General features: G+C 53.1%; 2 protein-coding genes, 1 long non-coding RNA gene and 1 other non-coding gene across 4 annotated transcripts; 3 read left to right on the forward strand and 1 right to left on the reverse strand.

Moving 5' to 3' along the window:
• The first annotated feature begins 1,590 nt into the window (after positions 1-1,590).
• On the forward strand, positions 1,591-2,618 carry LOC108647839. Its single transcript, XR_001924707.2, has 2 exons — positions 1,591-1,910; positions 2,385-2,618. It is a non-coding gene; the product is annotated as an uncharacterized LOC108647839 (long non-coding RNA).
• On the forward strand, positions 2,158-2,291 carry LOC116411848. Its single transcript, XR_004223396.1, has one exon. It is a non-coding gene; the product is annotated as a small nucleolar RNA SNORA9 (small nucleolar RNA).
• A 719-nt stretch (positions 2,619-3,337) lies between the features above and the next one.
• LOC101734722 (zinc finger protein 3-like) lies at positions 3,338-3,844 on the forward strand. The gene has a single exon (XM_004920312.2). It carries the CDS (start codon positions 3,368-3,370, stop codon positions 3,842-3,844), a length of 477 nt encoding a protein of 158 aa, XP_004920369.1. The 5' UTR covers positions 3,338-3,367.
• A 4,510-nt stretch (positions 3,845-8,354) lies between these two features.
• On the reverse strand, positions 8,355-10,627 carry LOC100498438. The gene has a single exon (XM_002942304.5). The coding sequence runs from the start codon at positions 10,399-10,401 to the stop codon at positions 8,488-8,490; it is 1,914 nt and encodes a 637-aa protein (XP_002942350.4). The 5' UTR covers positions 10,402-10,627; the 3' UTR covers positions 8,355-8,487.
• Between the last annotated feature and the right edge of the window lie 10,583 nt (positions 10,628-21,210).

The following is a 21,210-nucleotide window of genomic DNA, read 5'->3' on the forward strand; positions in this document are numbered from 1 at the left end:
TTTGTGTGCATACAGTCCATGCAGTTTTATTACCTATAGGCAGGCAGGCAGGTAGGTAGCATGCAGGCAGGTAGGTAGGTAGGCAGGTAGGTAGATAGATAGGTAGGCAGGTAGGTAGGCAGGCAGGCAGACAGGTAGCCAGGAAGGCAGATAGGTAGGTAGATAGGTAGGTAGGCAGGCAGGCAGGTAGGTAGATAGATAGGTAGGCAGGTAGGCAGGCAGGCAGGCGGGCAGGCAGACAGGTAGCCAGGAAGGCAGATAGGTAGGTAGATAGGTAGGCAGGCAGGTAGATAGGTAGGAAGGCAGGCAGGTAGACAGGCAGGAAAGTAGATAGGTAGATAGGTAGGCAGGCAGGTAGATAGGTAGGCAGGCAGGCAAGTAGATAGGTAGGCAGGCAGGTAGGTACCTAATAAATACCAAAGCCAGGGAGGCTGCAGGACTGGCTTTTTATTGGAAGTGATCATCCTTCCCCCAAATAACTAATTTAACCATGAAAATGCCAGTAGCTGCAGTCACCCCCCCCCCCCCCCCCATCTATATCCCCGCAGGCTTATTAGCACTCACATAGCTCAGTCAGTCACTGAACCCAAACTCCCATCAGCCCCAGTAAGAACCCCAGGGGAATCCCATCTCTCACACAGTAATAACCCATTAACAAAAGGCCGATTCCCTGTACTTCCTGCTTCAGGGTTGCTCTCTTTCCCATAGTCACACAGGGCTTGGCTTCCAACCATGGGAAAGAGAACAGCCCAGGGGCACAAAGTCTCTCTACTTAAATAAAAGCACTGGGGGGGCAGAGACTGGATTCACTCACCCAGGGGGAGTTAAAACAAATCTCTAAAGGGGTGGGTTTACCTTTAAGTTAACTTTTAGTGTGTTATAGATTTGCCTATTCTAAGTAACTTTTCAATTGGTCTTCATTATTTATTTCTTATAGCTTTTCATCTGTTTGCCTTTTTCTTCTAACTCTTTGCAGCGTTCAAATGGGGGTCACTGACCCCGACAGCCAGAAACTATTGCTCCGTGAGGTTCCAGTTTTATTGTTATTGTTACATTTTGTAATTTGTTTTCTATTCATTTACCAGTCTCTCATTCAAACTGCTCCCTGGTCGATAAGGTCATTTGGACCCTAGCAACCAGATAGCTGCTGAAACTCCAAACTGTAGAGCTGCTGAACAAGAAGGAAAGTAACTAAAAAAGTACAAATAATAAAAAATGAAGACCAATTGCAAATTGTCTCAGGATATTACTCTCTACATCATACTAAAAGTTAACCCCTTTATAGTGTATGTTTTTCTGTTGCACTGCAAGCTCTCCTACCAACTGCCATTCCTAAACAATATGGCGCTTTATTAATTTCTCCAAAAAGTGGGCTTTGGGACAGTGGCGTAACTTCTCTGCAAAAACAACTGTCACCTCCCACTTTCTGTTATTGGAGGATACTGAAGACATGGCTCCCTCTTCCATGGACCAATCAGCATCACCCAGTAATATAGAAAGGTCTCTATCAGTGGTTGGTATCTATAAGGCCATAGCAACTGAACACAAGTAATACTTTAATGGTAACAAAAAACACGTGGACATCATGAGGTTTCCATTTCTCTATGCAGAAGGGCACATCAGTTCTAAGAAAATAACTATTTAGTAACAATTGCCTCCCTGCTGTTGCGCTCACTGCCCAGTAGATGGCGCTGGGAATACGGCCACTAAGACGGTCGCTTAGTGCAATAAAACAGCTTGGGAAGTGCATGTGATTCGCTGGGCGGCCGCAGTAAAGCGTCGCTGTAGCCCCCGGTAGCGGGGAGAGCGTTGTACAGATTCTCGGAATCCAAGCGCCTTGGAAGTTCTGTCCTGGCAGTTATCCTTTTCCGAGCCCGCGGCCCCTTCCTGAGATCTCCTCCCCCTCGGCTGTGAGTATTTTGGTGTTTGGACAGATGTTGCTTCTGGGTGAATCTCTTCCCGCACTCGTTGCACTGATAGGGTTTTTCCCCGGTGTGCCGGCGCATGTTTTGCACAATGAAAGAAAATTGAACTTGTATAAATATATTTGAGCTGAAAGTGGTAACTACCTGTCCCTTTTCTGTTCTAGTTCTGACTCATGAAACAATGTAGCAGGAATAGTTCTGCTAATTATCTGCCTATTGCCCTGCGTCCCTCGAGCAAGTCTTCCAGCATGGCTGGGTTTGCCGTAGCCCTGCCCATTCCTGTAGAACTTGCCAGATCAGCCCTGAGACGGTTTGAGGCCTCCTGCTGCCCCCTCCAGGGGGAGGTTATAGAACTCTCACACACTTGCGTATAAATAGTCCTTATGGTCCGTTTGACTGACAGAGCAATAAACGTTTGCTACTATTGGTGATTGTGTGTAACTGTTGGTTCTGTTACAGCCCTGGGCCCGGCGCTGGTGCTTATGAGAGTGAAGGATCCATCGGCGGCGAGACAGTTCCATGGCGAGGGGTGGAGCGACGAGACTCTTCATTAAACTGTTATTTGATTTCTTGTCTGCATCAAATAAGAGCCTTGTCTATACGGTTTAGATTGTAAGCTCTTTGGGGCAGTGAGTGAAGCTGATATGATACAGTGCCGGCCTATTAAGAACAATAAAACTAATGAAACCCAAAGTATTTGCTTTTATTTGCGTTGCCTGATGGAAAGGCTGGACTCGTGCGTCCGTGTCGCTAGGCGATTGCCCCTTCTGTATAAGGTGCAGAGACAGGAGCGGGCAGATGTGGGTCTGAATCTCCTTAACAGTAACACATCAACATTGCTACATTGGGTCTACTGGGGTATTGGGTTCTGGTTACTGGGGTGTTGGGTTCTGGTTACTGGGGTATTGGGTTCTGGTTACTAGGGTATTGGGTTCTGGTTACTAGGGTATTGGGTTCTGGTTACTGGGGTATTGGGTTCTGGTTACTGGGGTGTTGGGTTCTGGTTACTGGGGTGTTGGGTTCTGGTTACTGGGGTATTGGGTTCTGGTTACTGGGGTGTTGGGTTCTGGTTACTGGGGTGTTGGGTTCTGGTTACTGGGGTGTTGGGTTCTGGTTACTGGGGTGTTGGGTTCTGGTTACTGGGGTGTTGGGTTCTGGTTACTCTCAGTGGTACCGTGGGTTAGTGGTGCCCAGCGAGATCATAGCCCCAGTTGCTGCAGGTGAAGGAACAAACTAGGGAATTGGTACTTTCCCCCTGTCTCCCTCTGCTGGTAAGTGTAAGTATTGCAGGCCTGTATGAGACTAATCCATAGCAGCTACACATGAGGGGGCAGGAGAGGGGCATGCTGGGAAGTGGCTGGCACCCCAGGGGTAGGACTCTCTAAGGGTGATGTGCCAGTAAGCCCTGAAGGACTCCCTTGTGCATCACCTTGCACCCCGGTATGTTTGCCCTACCAAACCGACGAAACCGAAAGAAACCGAAGAAATGTCCGCAGTGTGAGAAGGTAGTGAGAAAGAGGCTTTCGCCGGGGAAAAGTCCGACCTTAGCCATAAAGAAAGAGAAAGGCCGACCTCTACAGAAGCAAAAACTGAAACCCTTTCACTGCGATCAGTGCGGCAAAAGCTTCGGCTGGTGGTCGGCCTTCAACATTCACCAGCGGAGACACACTGGGGAGAAACCCTACGCCTGCACCGAGTGCGGCAAGAACTTTACATGGTGGTCGGCCCTCATTATCCATCAGCGCACCCACACCGGGGAGCGGCCCTTCCAGTGCCCGTCCTGCGGCAAGTGCTTCAGCCAGAAACCCAACCTCGTCCGGCACTTGCGCCGGCACACCGGGGAAAAACCCTATCAGTGCAACGAGTGCGGGAAGAGATTCACCCAGAAGCAACATCTGTCCAAACACCATTACCATTAAATTATTACTTGTGTTCAGTTGCTATGGCCTTATAGATACCAACCACTGATAGAGACATGACTATGAAGAGTTTTATTCATCAAGGTCATGGTATATCTAGTATAAATAAATGTAAAGCAACTGGACTTCCAAGCTGCTCGGATGAGTAGTGAAACGTCTTCAATGATTACTTAACAAGTCCAGTTGCTTTACATTTATTTATACTAGATACACTAATAGAGACCTTTCCCTTAATGTGATACAGGGTGATCCTGATTGGTCCATGGAAGAGGGAGCCAGAAAAACATAGTTTAAACGGGTTGTTAACCTTCCAAGTTAACTTTTATTATGATATAGAGAGTGATATTCTGAGACAATTTGCAATTGGTCTTCATTTTTTATTACTTGACCTGAATAGGAAAACAAATTACAAAATGTAACACCAACAATAAAACTGGAGCCTCACAGAGCAATAGGGTTTGGCTGCCGGGGTCAGTGACCCCCATTTGAAAGCTGCAAAGAGTTAGAAGAAAAAGGCAGATCAAAAACTATAAGAAATAAATAATGAAGACCAATTAAAAAGTTACTTACAATCTGCAAATCTATAACACACTAAAAGTTAACTTAAAGGTAAACCCACCCCTTTAGAGGTTTTGTTTTAATTCTACAAGGAAACTCCCCCTGGGTGAGTGAATCCAGTCTCTGCCCCCCCCCCCCCCCTAGTGCTTTTATATAAGTAGAGAGATGAGACTTTGTGCCCCTGGGCTGTTCTCTTTCCCGTGGTTGAAAGCCAAGCCCTGTGTGACTATGGGAAAGAGAGCAACCCTGAAGCAGGAAGTACAGGGAATCGGCCTTTTGTTAATGGGTTATTACTGTGTGAGAGATGGGATTCCCCTGGGGTTCTTACTGGGGCTGATGGGAGTTTGGGTTCAGTGACTGACTGAGCTATGTGAGTGCTAATAAGCCTGCGGGGATATAGATGGGGGGGGTGACTGCAGCTACTGGCATTTACATGGTTAAATTAGTTATTTGGAGGAAGGATGATCGCTTCCAATAAAAAGCCAGTCATGTAGCCTCCCTGGCTTTGGTATTTATTAGGTACCTACCTGCCTGCCTGCCTACCTACCTATCTGCCTACCTGCCTGCCTACCTATCTATCTACCTGCCTGCCTACCTATCTACCTGCCTGCCTACCTATCTACCTGCCTGCCTATATGTTATAAAGCTGCATGGACTGTATGCACACAAATCAGCACTGTCCCTTTAAATTAACTGTGCGCCCAACCCCTATGGTTTTTAAACCACTTTCTAGGCGCCATTGTACCTGGGTTCTTGCTGTTCCCCCCCCCCCCCCCCGGAGTGACGGTGGAATATAAATCCAGTGCAAGGTGCATAGGGCAGTGCCACGTACACAAGGGGCTCCATTACAGGCTGCACCCTTCAGCAGTCGCCAGCTGGATGACACACAAGGTGGGGGCTTCCTGCCCCCCAGGAATACAGCATTGCTGGGCACAGGTGGTGCAGTATTCACGGGGCAAAGACCAGTGGCTATTGTGCAAAGTGACGGGCAGGGGCAAACGTGCAAATAACGTGGTGGATTTGTAGTTTTTGCTGCCCTGTAAATGAGGCTTGCTGCCACTTCCTGGTTCTGGCGAGCAGAAGAGAACAGTTTGCCAGTCCACACTCAATAGGACACGATGCAATTAATAAAAAACCTTCAGATTGTGTAAGTGTGCACTCACAGGGCTGATTGCCCCACTGCAGGTACCTGGCAGGTAGCAGCAACCAATCTGCTTTGGTTTCCTAAGGTGTAGGCTGTTTAGAGCTTACTGATTGGTTGATCAGGGTAACTGCTGCATCTGGGTTAGTCAATCAAACTCCTAATCCAAGAAACAGGCTCTAGGGAGCTCCTCCCTCACCTTGTTCTATTGTGAAGTGATGCATTCTGGGACTTGGAATTCCCTCTGCTTTCCAGACTATCTATTCCCCACCCACTTTGGAAAGCAGAGGAACTTCAAGTCCCAGAATGCATCGCTTCCCAATGGAACAAGGGGAGGGAGGGGGTGGGGAATAGCCCCTGTGGCATAACCCTTGTACTTATCTCGGGGTACTGGTCTGTTCTCTGGGGCACCCCACAATAAATAATACAGCAATGGGCTACTTTATGGCTATTGTCAGCCATTGGAATATGGTTGCCAGGTTTGGGCGATACTTTGATGTTTGGGAAAGGAGTAGCTCACTAGCTGAAGGTTGGCCATACACGGGCTCAAGGTTTCAATTAACCCTTGAGTTGCTGACTCTCAGTTGACAGAAAGCCTGGTGTTAGCAGTCTAATGCAAACATATCAGAAATGTCTGAAAATGGTAAATGTATATTGCAAAAGCATCCTTAGTAAGTTTATGTAGGGGGCCATATCCTTAGCATATAACTGATCTTATTTACATGTCTCCGTTATTGGCCCATATAGTTTGTGACCACTTCCTGTAATATATATATATATATATATATATATATCCAATAATATAGTGATGGGAAAGCAGTTTCTCTTTGGCCTCCATCTTCGCACCCAAGTGGATGTGTCTGGGGAGTTTGGTGCCACTAAGGCCTAGTAAAGAGTCCTAGAGGAGCTGCACTTCTAGTGAATTGGGGGAACAGGGACCCCATGAAGGAGGTTTAGCCACATACAGGACTAACTGTGTAAGAAGTACTTTCTAGAAATGTAAGATATTAAGGCAAGATAGAGAGAGCAGCCTTGTGCTCCAGGCCGACAGTTACCTACCAGGTGTCTCTACAGCGGTGTCACCCTGCTCCCCCTCCGACACCAATACTGCTCCCTCATTGGTTTGTATTATCCCTGCGGTGCGCTTCTATAAAACCCAATTTTGTTTCTCTGCAGCAGCAGCAGCCAGGGTGTAGTTGTACAACACCATCTCCCTTCCTCCCCCACTTGGGGAGGATCCATCTGGCTGAGAGGGTCCAGTTTGACTCCATGTTCTACCATCCTTAGCTGGAAAGGCTTTGTGGGTTACTGTCACTTATTTATTTGGGGGGTTAGATTCTTAAGGTTAACTAAGAGAATTCCCATGAAATAGTTGATATTAGCCGCCCATCACCCTCAGTGGGAAGAGGGGAGCAAAGGCCTGACCTTGTGTCATAGGAGAAGGGGTCCAACCTGATCTGCAAGGTGTTCTGCCCAGGGAATCCCAATGCTCAACCCCACTACTCCGAGTCCCCTGAGTGCCTGCACCCTTAATTGGGTGTTTTGCACTGAATTCCCCCTCAGCAACAACCCCTGTGGGGCAAAATAACTCATTGATCCCCATGAGCAGGAGATTTTGGAAACACAGAAACATCAAAAGAAAAAAAATCAAACTGACTATTGTTAAACTATTTTATTGAACATTTGCCATAATATGGGGGATATAGTGAAATACAGCAACATCCGTATCTGTGCTTGTTGGCATTAGAGTCATGCCCCACATGGCTAAGGGAAGGCATTAGAGTCATGCCCAACATGGCTAAGGGAAGGCATTAGAGTCATGCCCCACATGGCTAAGGGAAGGCAATAGAGTCATGCCCTACATGGCTAAGGGAAGGCATTAGAGTCAGGCCCAACATGGCTAAGGGAAGGCAATAGAGTCATGCCCTACATGGCTAAGGGAAGGCATTAGAGTCATGCCCCACATGGCTAAGGGAAGGCATTAGAGTCAGGCCCAATATGGCTAAGGGAAGGCATTAGAGTCAGGCCCAATATGGCTAAGGGAAGGCATTAGAGTCATGCCCAATATGGCTAAGGGAAGGCATTAGAGTCATGCCCAACATGGCTAAGGGAAGGCAATAGAGTCATGCCCTACATGGCTAAGGGAAGGCATTAGAGTCAGGCCCAACATGGCTAAGGGAAGGCAATAGAGTCATGCCCTACATGGCTAAGGGAAGGCATTAGAGTCATGCCCCACATGGCTAAGGGAAGGCATTAGAGTCAGGCCCAATATGGCTAAGGGAAGGCATTAGAGTCAGGCCCAATATGGCTAAGGGAAGGCATTAGAGTCATGCCCAATATGGCTAAGGGAAGGCATTAGAGTCAGGCCCAATATGGCTAAGGGAAGGCATTAGAGTCATGCCCAATATGGCTAAGGGAAGGCATTAGAGTCAGGCCCAACATGGCTAAGGGAAGGCATTAGAGTCATGCCCAATATGGCTAAGGGAAGGCATTAGAGTCATGCCCAACATGGCTAAGGGAAGGCATTAGAGTCATGCCCAATATGGCTAAGGGAAGGCATTAGAGTCATGCCCCACATGGCTAAGGGAAGGCATTAGAGTCATGCCCAACATGGCTAAGGGAAGGCATTAGAGTCATGCCCAACATGGCTAAGGGAAGGCATTAGAGTCAGGCCCCACATGGCTAAGGGAAGGCATTAGAGTCATGCCCAACATGGCTAAGGGACGGCATTAGAGTCATGCCCTACATGGCTAAGGGAAGGCATTAGAGTCAGGCCCAACATGGCTAAGGGAAGACCTGCTTCCCCTGAACTGATTTTGGGGTTGCCCAGGACAATTAACTTGCATATCTTGGCCTTGGCCAGCTTTTCTGCTCATTTCTCTGTCCTTGCTTTCTTCCATCTTGGAAAGCCACTTGGCTTGGCCTCCTTACAATCGGTGGCGCCTCAGGGACCGGTTTCATGGGGGGTGAGGTTCTGCTGCAGATCCGCATGGAGGATCATATACTTATCGGCAATTCTGGCTACGGCTTCTGGCGTTGGGGGGTTTTGCATAGAAGTCACCCTTCCCTGTACCTCAGGGGGGCACCGAGTGAGCAGTTGTTCCACCACCATCAGGTTGGCGCACTGCTCAATTGTCTGCACTTCACAGGCCGCCATCCACCTATTATAGTGGCACAGAAGGTTCTGATAAAAAGCCGTGAAGGGTTGATCATCCTGACGTTGGATGGTCCGGAACTTGATCCGATGGGTCTCCGGGGTGATTCCGTAGAACCTTAAAATTTCTGCCTTTACAAAATCATAATCGCGCTTGTGTTCTTGTGGGACGGACAGGCAGACGTCCAGCACTTTGCCCTTCAGTTTGCCACATAAATACTTGACCCATTGGGATTTGGGCAGTTGATGGAAGGTGGAACGGCACTCGAATAAATCCAGCAAATCCAAGATGCTTTCATTGTCCGTGGACCAATGTTGAAGCAGAAAGGCATCTGTATTTTTATCTGTTATGGGTGGGGGAGGGCATCTGTCCAGTCTGGGCTGAGAAGCCGGTTCCGGATGGAGATGAAGATGATCGTCTGCAATTTGGGCAGCCTGATACGGGGAGCAGCCCTTGTGCTTTAGAACCTTCTGCCGGACTATAGCCGGACACTTCTGGAGCAGTTGCTCCAACACCAGAGGCCGATAGCAGTCCTTGAATTGCTTTATGTCGGAGGCCTCCATCCAGCGGTCATAGCGGTAATGGAGTCTCTGGTAGAAGCTGTTGAACGTTTCTCCTGCCTTCAGCGCCATATCTCGGAACTTGACGCGGTGTATCTCGGGCTCACCGTCGTACGGTTTCAGCAAGGCAGCCTTTATGGCTGGGTAATCGCAGCAGGCACCCATGGGCACATCGCCGTAGCACCCCATCGCCTTGCTCTTGAGCGCATTGGGCAGATAGAAGACCCGGTCTGGTTCCGGCACGTTGCACATGGCACAGAGTTTCTCAAAATTCAGCAGGACCCAATCGGTATCTTCGCTCACATCCTGGAACTGAGGGAAATGCTCCTGAGAAAATGGCGCTGGTGATAATGAGCTGCTCCTATTATAACGTAGCTGCATCTGGGCCTTCTCCAGATTGGCCAATCTGTTGTGCTGGCGGTCCTCCATCAGTCTGTGGTGCCACTGGTTCTGCTCCTCTATTCCCTGCTTAAACAGATCTCCTACCAGCCTCAGGAACTCCTCACTCCCTACTGAGGCTGAGTGGGTTTGGAACAGTTGGTCTAGGAGGGCACCCATCTGTGAGAGAGGCCCGGTGTCTTCAGCCTGATGGCAGGGAGGTGCCATGATGGGGCATAAGGAACTGTGCTTGTCTGTAGGCACCGGAGCTTTGGTCGGGCACCTCTGTAATGGGGCATTTTTGGGGTCAGCAAGCAAATTCCTATCACTTCTTGCAACTATATTTTTGAAGGCTGCAGGCCAAGCAGGGAGACCCAATCCTGTATCTCTGATTTCCCCTTTAACTCCAGTCTCATCTTCACTCCCCTTTGGCCTCTCAGGCTGGGCATTTACACTTCTTGGGGGCAACGGGGCACAACAAGTAGCTGTAGATAAAGCAGGGAGACTCGCTAATGTATCACTGGCTCCTCCATCTGCCCCGCTCTCTGTATGTCTCTCCTCCCCAGGCCCAGGCTGGGCATTTATACTGTCTGCGGGCAAAGGGGCATCAGTGCAGCCCGAGGGCAAAGCCACATTCTCCATGCCCAATGCCAACTGGGCACAGCAAGCTGCAGGCAAAGGCTTATTTCTGAAGGCTGTAGACATATCAGGGAGACTGGATACTAAACTGAATAGTAACTCACTCACTTCCCTGCTGCTGCCCATGTTTCAGATGGCCGCTCGCTATATCTGCAATGTACCCTCCTCTGCTGCTACTCGGCAGTTGGGTTAGTTGGGTTTGAAAAGCTGCTGCTGGTTAACTGCCAGGGCTGAGTTCAGCTAATAGGCCTGCTCTTATTGGCCAAGGCTTGATACTGTGTGAGGCACTTCCTGGTATGGGATGCCCACTCTGCCCACTCTGAATACTTACAGCTGTGTAATGATGGGGCAGGGGCTATAGAATCAATAGGCCTCTATACTGACTGATCAAATCTGCCTTGTGCTTCCCTGGGGCCCTATACTGGGTTTGATGCTTATAGACAGGGCTGCATTCTGATTGGGCAAGGAACGGTCACTGAACAGTCAGGTCTGGGCACTGAACAAAAATAAAAATGATTTCCTGTACAGATATACCATTTCATCCATCTTTTACATGTACAGGTATCGGACCCATTATCCAGAAAGTTCTGAATTATGGAAAGGCCATCTCCCATAGACTCCATTTTAACCAAATAATTCACATTTGTTCTAGTTTGGATTATCACTGGACTAGATACTATGTTAATCGCACTAATTATATTGTATATATACACAGTTTTTGTCCATTATTATATCTTTGTCCTTGGGTGTTCTGTCTCTATTACTTCCTTTGCAGCCCTTCTTGGTGATCTTGTCTCTAATCCCCCTGCGCTGTAGGCAACAAACAATCTCAGCATACACTTCCAGCACAGTACTAGCCTTTATAATAAGAATATGCCCCTTTACCCTAGCGCCCTGTAGCAGCCTTCCCTATGGTGTGCCGCCCCCTTGGATCATGTGTTGGAGACTTTTGTACCTAAAGAAATGGCTCCGTGTATGAATGGGTCTGGGTTGGAGTATGGCTACTAATGGGCTCGTGCTGCTATGATAAATGGCAGCTTAAGGTGGGCCCTAACTGTGCTTCGTGCTTGGCTCATATATAAAACGCTTAACTCCTGTATATGATAAGAGAGAGGGAGTTGCAGTTCAGCTATATCAGGTGTCCCTTTTGATTTCTTTCTATGTACTCCTTTCACTAAATCTTTATCTGTGTATATATCATTTATTCTGCCCTGTCTACTTTTCTTTTTGATCCCCATATTTCCTGTAGTGTTTCCCGTTATGCTTCTCACACGGGGGGGGGGGATCACTAGTGACACACTCTATGACGTCATCAGCTGGATTTTGGCGCCAATTTGGGTTCATGAGTGGGTTTGATGTATTGCTTGTTCCCTTTGAGAAAGGCTGTGGGCTCAGCCGAAACGTTAGTTTGACTAAATACATTTTTCTTTATTTTTCACTAAGACCTGTGAGTGCGGCGTCCTTTATCTTTTATACTTATAATATAATATTGCTGCAATTGATATGTCACTGTCACCGGTATGGGGGGTGTCTCTATTATACATTTATACACACTTTTGTTCCACCTCTATCTGATATTAAATCATTACTGTTCTCAATTCATTCCATTAATAAGAAAAAGTAGAAGTGTAAGAATCCCCCTATGTGGCTTAACTCTGAGGGAAAGAAGTTAATAGGGAGAAAAAGGAAAGCTTTTAAGAAATATAAGTCAGAGGGGACAGTAGCTGCGTTTAATGATTATAAACACTATAACAAGTGGGTAAAACAGCAATCCGGAAGGCAAAGATAGAAAATGAGGAGCGCATCGCGGCCGAGGCCAAGACTAACCCCAAAAAGTTATTTAAGTATATTAATAGTAAAAAGATGCAGGTTGAGGGTGTGGCCCCATTGAGTTATAATAACAATATGGTTACAGCGGGTACAGAAAAGGCAGATGTGCTTAACCAGTTCTTTTCTTCTGTGTATACAGTAGGGGGAGCCAGAGGGCCAAGTCCCACCCAATAGCTGCACTGTTGCCTCAGCTCCAACTACACAGTGGTTGGCACAGGATATGGTGCTTAAAGGGTTACACACGATAAATGTAAACAAGGCACCTGGGCCAGATGGAATACCCCCTCGGGTACTGAGAGAGCTAGGGGCAGAATTGCAGTGGCCCTTGTTTCTGATATTCTCAGACTCTCTTTCATCAGGTATGGTACCTAGTGATTGGAAGATAGTGATGTAGCGAACATCGCCGAAAATTTTCGCGAACCCGTTCGCGGACTTTCGCCCAAAACTTGCGAATATTCGCGAACTTTGCAAACCCCATAGACTTCAATGGGAAGGCGAACTTTAAAACCTAGAAAAACCATTTCTGCCCAGAAAACTGATTTTAAAGTTGATTAAAGGGTGCCACGACCTGAGCAGGGGCATACAGGGGGGGGATCAAGGGCAAACATTTCTCTGAAAAATACTTTGTAAAAAAAACGCAAAAAAAACGGCGGAAAAAACCGAGGCAAAAAAACGCGGCGCAAAAAAAACCGCGGCGAACCCAAATTGGCGAACATCGGCAAAAGTCCGCGAACACCCCATGTTCGTGCGAATTAGTTTGCCGGCGAACAGTTCGCTACATCTCTATTGGAAGAAGGCGAATGTCATTCCTATATTTATACAGGGAGTAAGGGTCTCAGCCTGGCAATTATAGGCCTGTAATCTGACATCCGTCGTGGGCAAGTTATTTGAAAGGATTGATTAAGGGATCATCATACACAAATATAATGTAGTGGAGAATGGCATTAATGGGCTAGGAATCAGCATGGCTTTATGAAGGTGCAGGTCATGTCAGGCAATTTAATTGCTTTTTTATCATGAGGTGAGTAAGAAAGCTGGGACAGTGGGGGGGTCAGTTAGTGGGACAGTGGGGGGGCAGTAGTGAGACAGTGGGGGTGCAGTAGTCGGGACAGTGTGGGGGGTAGTAGTGGGACCAGTGGGGGGGCAGTAGTGGTACAGGGGGGCAGTAGTGGGACGATGTGGGGGCAGTAATGGGACAGTGGGGGGGGCAGTAGTCGGACAGTAGGGGGGCAGTAGTGGGACATAGTGGGGCAGTAGTGGGCGTGGGGCAGTAGTGGGGACAGTGGGGGGGCAGTAAGTGGGACAAGTGGGGGGGAGTAGTGGGACAGTGGGGGGGCAGTAATGGGACAGTGGGGGGGGAGTTAATGGCAAGGGGCATAGTGGGACAGTGGGGGGGGCTAGTAGTGGGGACAAGTGGGGGGGCAGTAAATGGGACATGAGGGGGGGGGCAGCTATGTGGGAAGTGGGGTCAGTAATGGGACAGTAGTGGGACATGTGGGGGGGGCAGTAGTGGGACAGTGGGGGGGCAGTTAGTGGAAGTGGGGGTCAGTAATCGAGGTAAGTAGGGGACAACGTGGGGCGAGCAGTCAGTGGGCACATGTTGGGGGTAGTAATGGTACAGTAGTGGGCACGTGTGGGGCAGTAGTGGACATGTGGGGGGGCAGTATGGGACAGTGGGGGTCTAGTATGGGACAGTAGTGGCAGCATGTGGGTGCAGAAGTGGGAGACAGTAGTGGGACGGTGGGGGGCAGTAGTGGACAGTGGGGGGGGAGTGTGGGACAGTGGGGGTCAGTAATGGGACAGTGGGGGGGCAGTAGTGGGTACACAGTGGGGATTGCAGTAGTGGGACAGTGGGGGGGTCAGAATGGGAAGAGTGGGGGCAGAAGTGGGAACAGTAGTGGGACGGTGGGGGGGCAGTAGTGGACAGTGGGGCTCGTAATGATCACGTGGGGGGCAGTAGTGGGACAGGTGGGGATGCAGTGTCGGGACAACTGAGTGGGGGGGTCAGTAATGGGACAGTGGGGGTGCAGAAGTGGGACATGTAGTGGTGACAGTTGGGGGGGCAGTAAGTGGGACAGTGGGGGTTCGTAATCCTAAGCGATGTGGGGGCAGTAGTGGGCGATGGGGAGATTGCAGTAGGTCTGCGAAGTGGGGGGGGCAGTAAAGTGGGACAAGTTGGGGAGGGCTAGTAGTGGGACAGTGGGGGGCGCAGTAGTGGGAACACGCGGGGATGGCAGTAAGTAGGACAGTGGGAGGGGAGGTAGTACGGACAGTGGTGTGGCGGGGGCAGTATGGAGACAGTGGGGATGCAGTAGTGGACAGTGGGGGGGGGGGGGGGACGTAATGGGACACGTGGGGTGGCAGCAGTGGGACAGTGGGTGGGGCAGTAGTGGGCACAGTGGGGTCATGTAGTGGGACAGTGGGGTCAGTAATTGGGACAGTGGGGTGCAGCAGTGGGACAGTGGGGGGGCAGATAGTGGACGTGGGGCAGTAGTGGTGACAGTGGGGGGTGCAGTATGGGACAGTGGGGGGCAGTAGTGAGACAGTGGGGTGCAGAGTGGGACAGTAGTGGGACAGTGGGGGCAGTAGTGGGACAGTGGGGGGCAGTAATTGGGAACAGTGGGGGGAGTAGTGGGAGCAGTGGGATACAGTAGTGGGACAGTGGGGGTGCAATAATGGACATGTGGGGGGGCAGGTAGTGGACAGTGGGGGGCAGTAGTGGGACAGTGGGGGGCAGTAATGGGAACAGTGGGGCGGCAGTACGTTGGATCAGTTGGGGGCAGTAAGTGCGGATCACGTGGGGGGGCAGTATGTGGGACATTGGGGCAGTAGTGGGCGAGTGGGGTGGTCAGAGTGGGACAGTGGGGGCAGGAAGTGGGACAAGTGGCGGAGGTGCAGTAGTGGGACAGTGGGGGGGCAGTTAATGGGCAGTGGGGGTTGGCAGTTGTCGGAACTGTAGGGGGGCATAGTGGGAAAGTGGGGGGCAGATAGTGGGAGCAGTGGGAGTGGTCAGGTAGTGGGAAAGTAGTGGGACGTGAGGGCAGTAGTGTGGACAGCTGGGGTGCAGGTAGTGGGCACAGTAGTCGGACAGTGGGGCCAGTAGTGGACAGTGGGGTGCCTGCAGTTGTCCAAACAGTAGGGGGGCAGATAGTGGAACAGTGGGGGGAGTCGTGGACAGGGGTGGCAGTAGGTGGGACAGTATGGGACACCACCGTGGGGGGTCAAGCTATTTATTGGGACAGATGTAGGGGGGCAGTAGTGGGACAGTGGCGCGGGGCAGGTCGTGGGACATTGGGGGGGGCAGTAGTGTGATAGTGGGGGGGCAGTAGTGGGACAGTGGCAAGTAAGTTATAGTGGGGGCAGTAAGTGGGACAGTGGGGGGGCAGTAGTGGGACATGTTGGGGGGTGGGCACGCTAGTTGTGATACCGTGGGGGGGCAGGGTGGAGGTGTTCGTGGACAGATGGGTGGGGCAGGTAGTGGGACACCTTGGGGGGCAGTCGTGTAGATAGTGGGCAGTAGTGTTACAGTGGGGGGGGGCAGTGGGGATAGTCTGAGGACGTGGCGCGCCACCGTAGTGGACAGTCGGCGGGCAGTAGTCGGGCCATCATCTTTGGGGGGGCAGTAGTGTGATGAGTGGGGGGCAGTAGTGGACAGTGGCGGGGCAGTAGTGGGACATTGGGGGGGGCAGTTAAGTGGGCACAGTGGGATGCAGAAGTGGGACAGTAGTGGGACAGTGGGGGGGAGGTAGTGACGCTGGACAGTGGGGTGCAGAAAAGTGGGTGAAGTAGTGATGACAGGTGCCGGGGGGCAGTAAGTGCAGGACAGTGTAGGGGCAGTAGTGGCGACATTGGGGGAGGCAGTAGTGTGATATGGGGGGCAGTTAGTGGGACAGTGGCGGGGGCAGTTAGTGGAAATTTGGGGGGCAGTAGTGTGATAGTGGAGGGGCAGTGTGGGACAGTGGCGGGGCATAGTGGGAAGTGGAGTGAGGTCAGTAATGGGACAGTTAGTGGCAGTGGGGGGGCAGTAGTGGACAGTGGTGGGGGCAGTAGTGGGACAGTGAGGGTCAGTAATGGGCGACAGTGCTGGGACAGTGGGGGGGCAGTAGTGGGACAGTGGGGGGCAGTAGTGGGGAAGTAGGGGGGCAGTAGTGGAAGTTGGGATGCCAGAAGTGGGACAGTAGTGGGGACAGTTGGGGGGGGCAGTAGTGAGACGTGGGTGCAGAAGTGGGGACAGGTAGTGGGACAGTGGGGCAGTAGTGGGGGACAGGTAGGGGGTCAGTAATGGGACAGTGGGGGGGCAGTAGTGGGACAGTGGGGATGCAGTAGTCGGGACAGTGGGGGGCAGTAGTGGGACATGGGGGCAGTAGTGGGACAGCGCGGGGGCAGTAGTGGGACAGGTGGGGGAGGTAGTCGGGACAGTGGAGGGGGCAGTAATGGGGGACATGTGGGGGGGGCAGTAGTGGACAGTGGGAGGGGAACAGTAATGGCGACAGTGGGGGTGCAGAGTGGGACAGTGGGGGGGCAGTAGTGGCGGACAGTTGGGGGCGGCAGTAGTGGGACATGTGGGTCAGTAATGGACAGTGGGGTGGCAGTAGTGGGACAGTGGGGCGGGACAGTAGTGGGACAGTGGGGCGCGTCAGTAATGGACAGTGGGGGGGCAGTAGTGGGACTAGTGCGGGGGCAGTAGTGGGACAGTGGGGGGCAGTTATGGCGACAGTGGGGGGGCAGTTATGGGACAGGGGGCAGTAATGGACAGTGGGGGGGCAGTAGTGGGACAGTGGCGGGGGCAGTATCGGACAGTGGGATGCGGGCAGAGTGTGACAGTGGGGGGGCAAAGTAGTTCGGACAGTGGGGGGCAGTAGTGGGACAGTGGGGGGCAGTAGTGGGACAGGTGGGGGTCAGTAGGGACAGGTGGGGGGCAGTAGTCGGACAGTGGGGGGCAGTAGTGGGACAGTGGGGGGCAGTAGTGGGACAGTTGGGGTCAGTAATGAACGTGGGGCAGTAGTCGGACAGGGGTGGGGCAGTAATAGGACAGTGGGATGCGATAGGTGGACAGTGGGGGGGGTTCAGTAGTGGGACAGTGGGGGGCAGTAATGGGACAGTGGGGTAGTGGGACAGTGGGGGGGCAGTTAGTGGGACAGTGGGGGGGCAGTAATGGGACAGTGGGGATGCAGTAGTTGGGACAGTGGGAGGGCAGTAGTGGGACAGTGGGGGGGTCAGTAGTGGGACAGTGGGTGGGAAGTAATGACAGTGGGGGGCAGTAGTGGACAGTGGGGGGGGCAAGTGTGGCGACAGTGGGGAAGTAAATGGGAACAGTGGGGGGCAGTAGTGGGACAGTGGATGCTAGTAGTGGGACCAGTGGGGGCAGTAGTGGGACAGTGGGGGGCAGTAGTGGGACAGTGGGGATACAGTAGTGGGACAGTGGGGGGCAGTAGTGGGACAGTGGGATGCAGTAGTGGGACAGTGGGGGGGCAGTAGTGGGACATGGGGGGGCAGTAGTGGGACAGGGGGATACAGTTAGTGGGACAGTGGGGGGGCAATAATGGGACAGTGGGGGGGCAGTAGTGGGACAGTGGGGGGGGGGCAGGTAGTGGACCAGTGGGGGGGGCAGTAATGGGGACAGTGGGGGGCAGTAGTTGGACAGTGGGGGGCAGTATAGTGGGAACAGGTTGGGGGGCAGTAGTGGGAACATTGGGGGAAAGTAGGTGGACAGTGGGGGCAGTAGTGGGACAGTGGGGGGCAGAAGTGGGACAGTGCGGGGCAGTTAGTGGACAGTGGGGGGCAGTAATGGGACAGTGGGGTGCAGTTGGCGAACTGTAGGGGGCAATAGTGGGAAAGTGGGACGGGGGCAGTAGTGGGACAGTGGGGTGCAGTAGTGGGACAGTATGGGACAGTGAGGGCAGTAGTTGGGACAGTGGGGTGCAGTAGTGGGACAAGTTAGTCGGACATGGGGGGGCAGTAGTGGGACAGTTGGGTGCAGTTGTCAAACAGTAGGGGGGCAGTAGTGGGACAGTGGGGGCAGTAGGGGGGACAGTGGGGTGCAGTTAGTGGGACAGTAGTGGGACAGTGGGGGGCAGTAGGTGGCGACAGTGGAGGGTCGTAATGGCAGTGAGGGCGGGCAGTAGTGCGACAGTGGCGGGGCAGTAGTGTGATAGTGGGGGGCAGTAGTGGACAGTGGCGGGGTGGCACTAGGTGATTAGTTTGAGTGGGGGGCATTAGTGGGACAGTGGGGGGGCAGTAGGGGGACATTGGGTGGCAGGTAGTGTGATAGTGGTGGGGCAGTAGTGGGACTCAGTTGGGGGGCAGAGTGGGACATTGGGAGGGGGGCAGGTGTGTGATAGTGGGGTCACAGTAGTGGGACAGTGTGGGGGCAGTAGGTGTGATAGTGGGGGGCAGTAGGTGGCAGTGGCGGCGCAGTAGGTGGAACATTGGGGGGGCAGTAGTGGATAGTTGGGGGCAGTAGTGGGACAGTGGCGGGCATAGGGCGGACATTGGGGGGCAGTAGTGTGATAGGGGGGGCAGTTGTGGGGACAGTGTAGGGGCGTAGTGGGACATTGGGGGGGGCAGTAGTGTGATAGTGGGGTCAGTAATGGGAGGAGTGGGGAGGCAGTAGTGCGGGACGTGGCGGGGCAAAGTAGTGGGACATGCGGGGGGAGGCTAGTAGTGTATAGTGGAGGGGGCGTAGTGGGACAGTGGAGGACGGCAGTAGTGGGACAGCGGGGATCAGTAGTGGACAGTTGGGGGCAAGTAGCGGACAGTGGGGGGTCAGTATTGGGACAGTGGGGGGGGGACAGTAATGGGACAGTGGGGTGCTAGTAGTGGGACAGTGGGGGCAGTAGTGGGACAGTGGGGGGGGGACAGTAATGGGACAGTGGGGGTGCGTAGTGGACAGTGGGGGGCAGTAGTTTGGGACAGTGGGGGCAGTAGTGGGACACCGTGGGAGTGGGCTTTAGTGGACAGTGGGGGTCAGTAATGGGACAGTGGGGGGGCAGTAGTGAGCGGACAGTGGGGGGGGCAGTAATAGGATAGTGGGGGCAGTAATAGGACAGTGGGGGGCATAATGGGACAGGGGGGGGCAGTAGTGGGGACAGTGGTGGGGGCAGTAGTGGGACAGTGGGGCGGGAGTAGTTGGACGATGTGGGTCATTAATGGGAACAGTGGGGGGGCAGTTAGTGGACAGTGCGGGCAAGGGACTAGTGGGGGGGTCATTAATGGGCAGTGGGGGCATAGTCGGACAGGGAGGGCGAGTTAGGGACATGTGGAGGGGCAGTAGGACAGTGTATTAAGTTGGACCAGTGGGGGGGCAGTAAGTGGGACCAGTGCTGGGGGGCAGTAATGCGACAGTGGGGGGGCCAGTAAATGGGACAGTGGGGGGCAGTAATGGGACAGTGGGGGGTGGCAGTAGTGGGACAGTTGGGGGCAGTAGTGGGGACAGTGGGGCGTCAGTAATGGAAACAGTGGGGGCAGTAATGGGACAGTGCGGATGCAGTAGTGGGACAGTGGGGGGGCGTCAGTAGTGCGACATGTGGGATGCAGTAATGGGACAGTGGGGGGCCAGTAATGGACAGGGGGCGGGGCAGTAGTGGACAGTGGGGGGTGCGAAGTAGCTGCGGACAGTGGGGGATTGAAGTGAGCTGGGACAGTGGGGCCTGGGCAGTAGTGCGGACAGTGGGATGAAGTAGTGGGCGACAGTGGAGGGGGCAATAGTTGGACAGGGGGGGGGCAGTTAGTGGGACAGTGGGCGGGGGCCAGTAGTGGATAGTGGGGGCAGTAGTGGGACAGTGGGGGCGTCAGTTAGTGGGGGACAAGTGGGTATGCAGTAGTGGGACAGTGTGCGGGGTCAGTAGTGGGACAGTGGGGGGGGCAGTAGTGCGACAGTGGGGATGCAGTAGTGGGACATGGGAGGGCAGTAATTGGCGACAGTGGGGGGGGTCAGTAGTCGGCGGACAGTGGGGATGCAAGTAGTGGATAGTGGGGGGGTGCAGTAGGGGACAGTGGGGATGCAGTAGTGGGACAGTGGGGGGTGCAGTAGTGGGACAGTGGGGGGGCAGTTAATGGGACAGTGGGGGGTGCAGTAGTGGGACAGTGGGGATGAAGTAGTGGGACAGTGGGGGGCAGTAGTGGGACAGTGGGGGGGCAGTAATGGGACAGTGGGGGGGTCAGTAGTGGGACAGTTGGGGATGCAGTTGTGGGACAGTGGGGGGTGCAGTAGTTGGGACAGTGGGGATGCAGTAGTGGGACAGTGGGGGCTGCAGTAGTGGACAGTGGGGGGCCAGTATGGGACAGTGGGCGGTGCAGTAGTGGGACAGTGGGGATGAAAGTAGTGGACAGTGGGGGGGCGAGTGGGACAGTGGGGGGGCAGTAGTTTAGTGGACAGTGGGGGGCAGTAGTGGGACAGTGGGGGGGCGAGTAATGGGACAGTGGGGGGGCAGTAGTGGACAGTGGGGAGTAGTGGGACAGTGGGGGGCAGTAGTTGGGACAGTGGTGCAGGTTGGACAGTAGTGGGGGTGCAGTGGACAGTGGGATGAAGTAGTGGGACAGTGGGGGATGAAGTAGTGGACACAGTGGGACATGGGGGGCAGTAGTGGGACAGTGGGGTATGAAGTAGTGGGACAGTGGTGGGGGGCAGTAGTGGGATAGTGGGGGGAGTTAGTGGGACAGTGGGGGTGCAGTAGTGGGACAGTGTGGGTGGCAGTAGTGGGACAGTGGGGGGGGCAGTAGTGGGACAGTGGGGGGGGGCAGTAGTGGGACATTGGGGGGGGCAGTAGTGGGACAGTGGGGGTGCAGTAGTCGGACAGTGGGGGGGCAGTAATGGGACAGTGGGGGGGCAGTAATGGGACAGTGGGGGGGCAGTAGTGGGACAGTGGGGGGGGCAGTAGTGGGACAGTGGGGATGCAGCAGTGGGACAGTGGGGGGGGGCAGTAGTGGGACAGTGGGGTGGGCAGTAATGGGACAGTGGGGATGCAGTAGTGGGACAGTGGGGGGGCAGTAATGGCACAGTGGGGATGCAGTAGTGGGACAGTGGGGGGGCAGTAGTGGGGACAGTGGGGGGCAGTAGTGGGACAGTGGGGGGGCAGTAGTGGGACAGTGGGGGGGGCAGTAATG

The sequence above is a fragment of the Xenopus tropicalis genome, chromosome 6, assembly GCF_000004195.4.
Source record: "Xenopus tropicalis strain Nigerian chromosome 6, UCB_Xtro_10.0, whole genome shotgun sequence".
Classification (NCBI taxonomy): Eukaryota; Metazoa; Chordata; class Amphibia; order Anura; family Pipidae; genus Xenopus; species Xenopus tropicalis.

What these genes read in the sequence shown, in the direction of transcription:
- LOC101734722 (XM_004920312.2), top strand. Translation starts at nt 3,368, where the DNA reads ATGTTTGCCCTACCAAACCGACGAAACCGAAAGAAACCGAAGAAATGT.
- LOC100498438 (XM_002942304.5), bottom strand. Translation starts at nt 10,401, where the DNA reads ATGGGCAGCAGCAGGGAAGTGAGTGAGTTACTATTCAGTTTAGTATCC.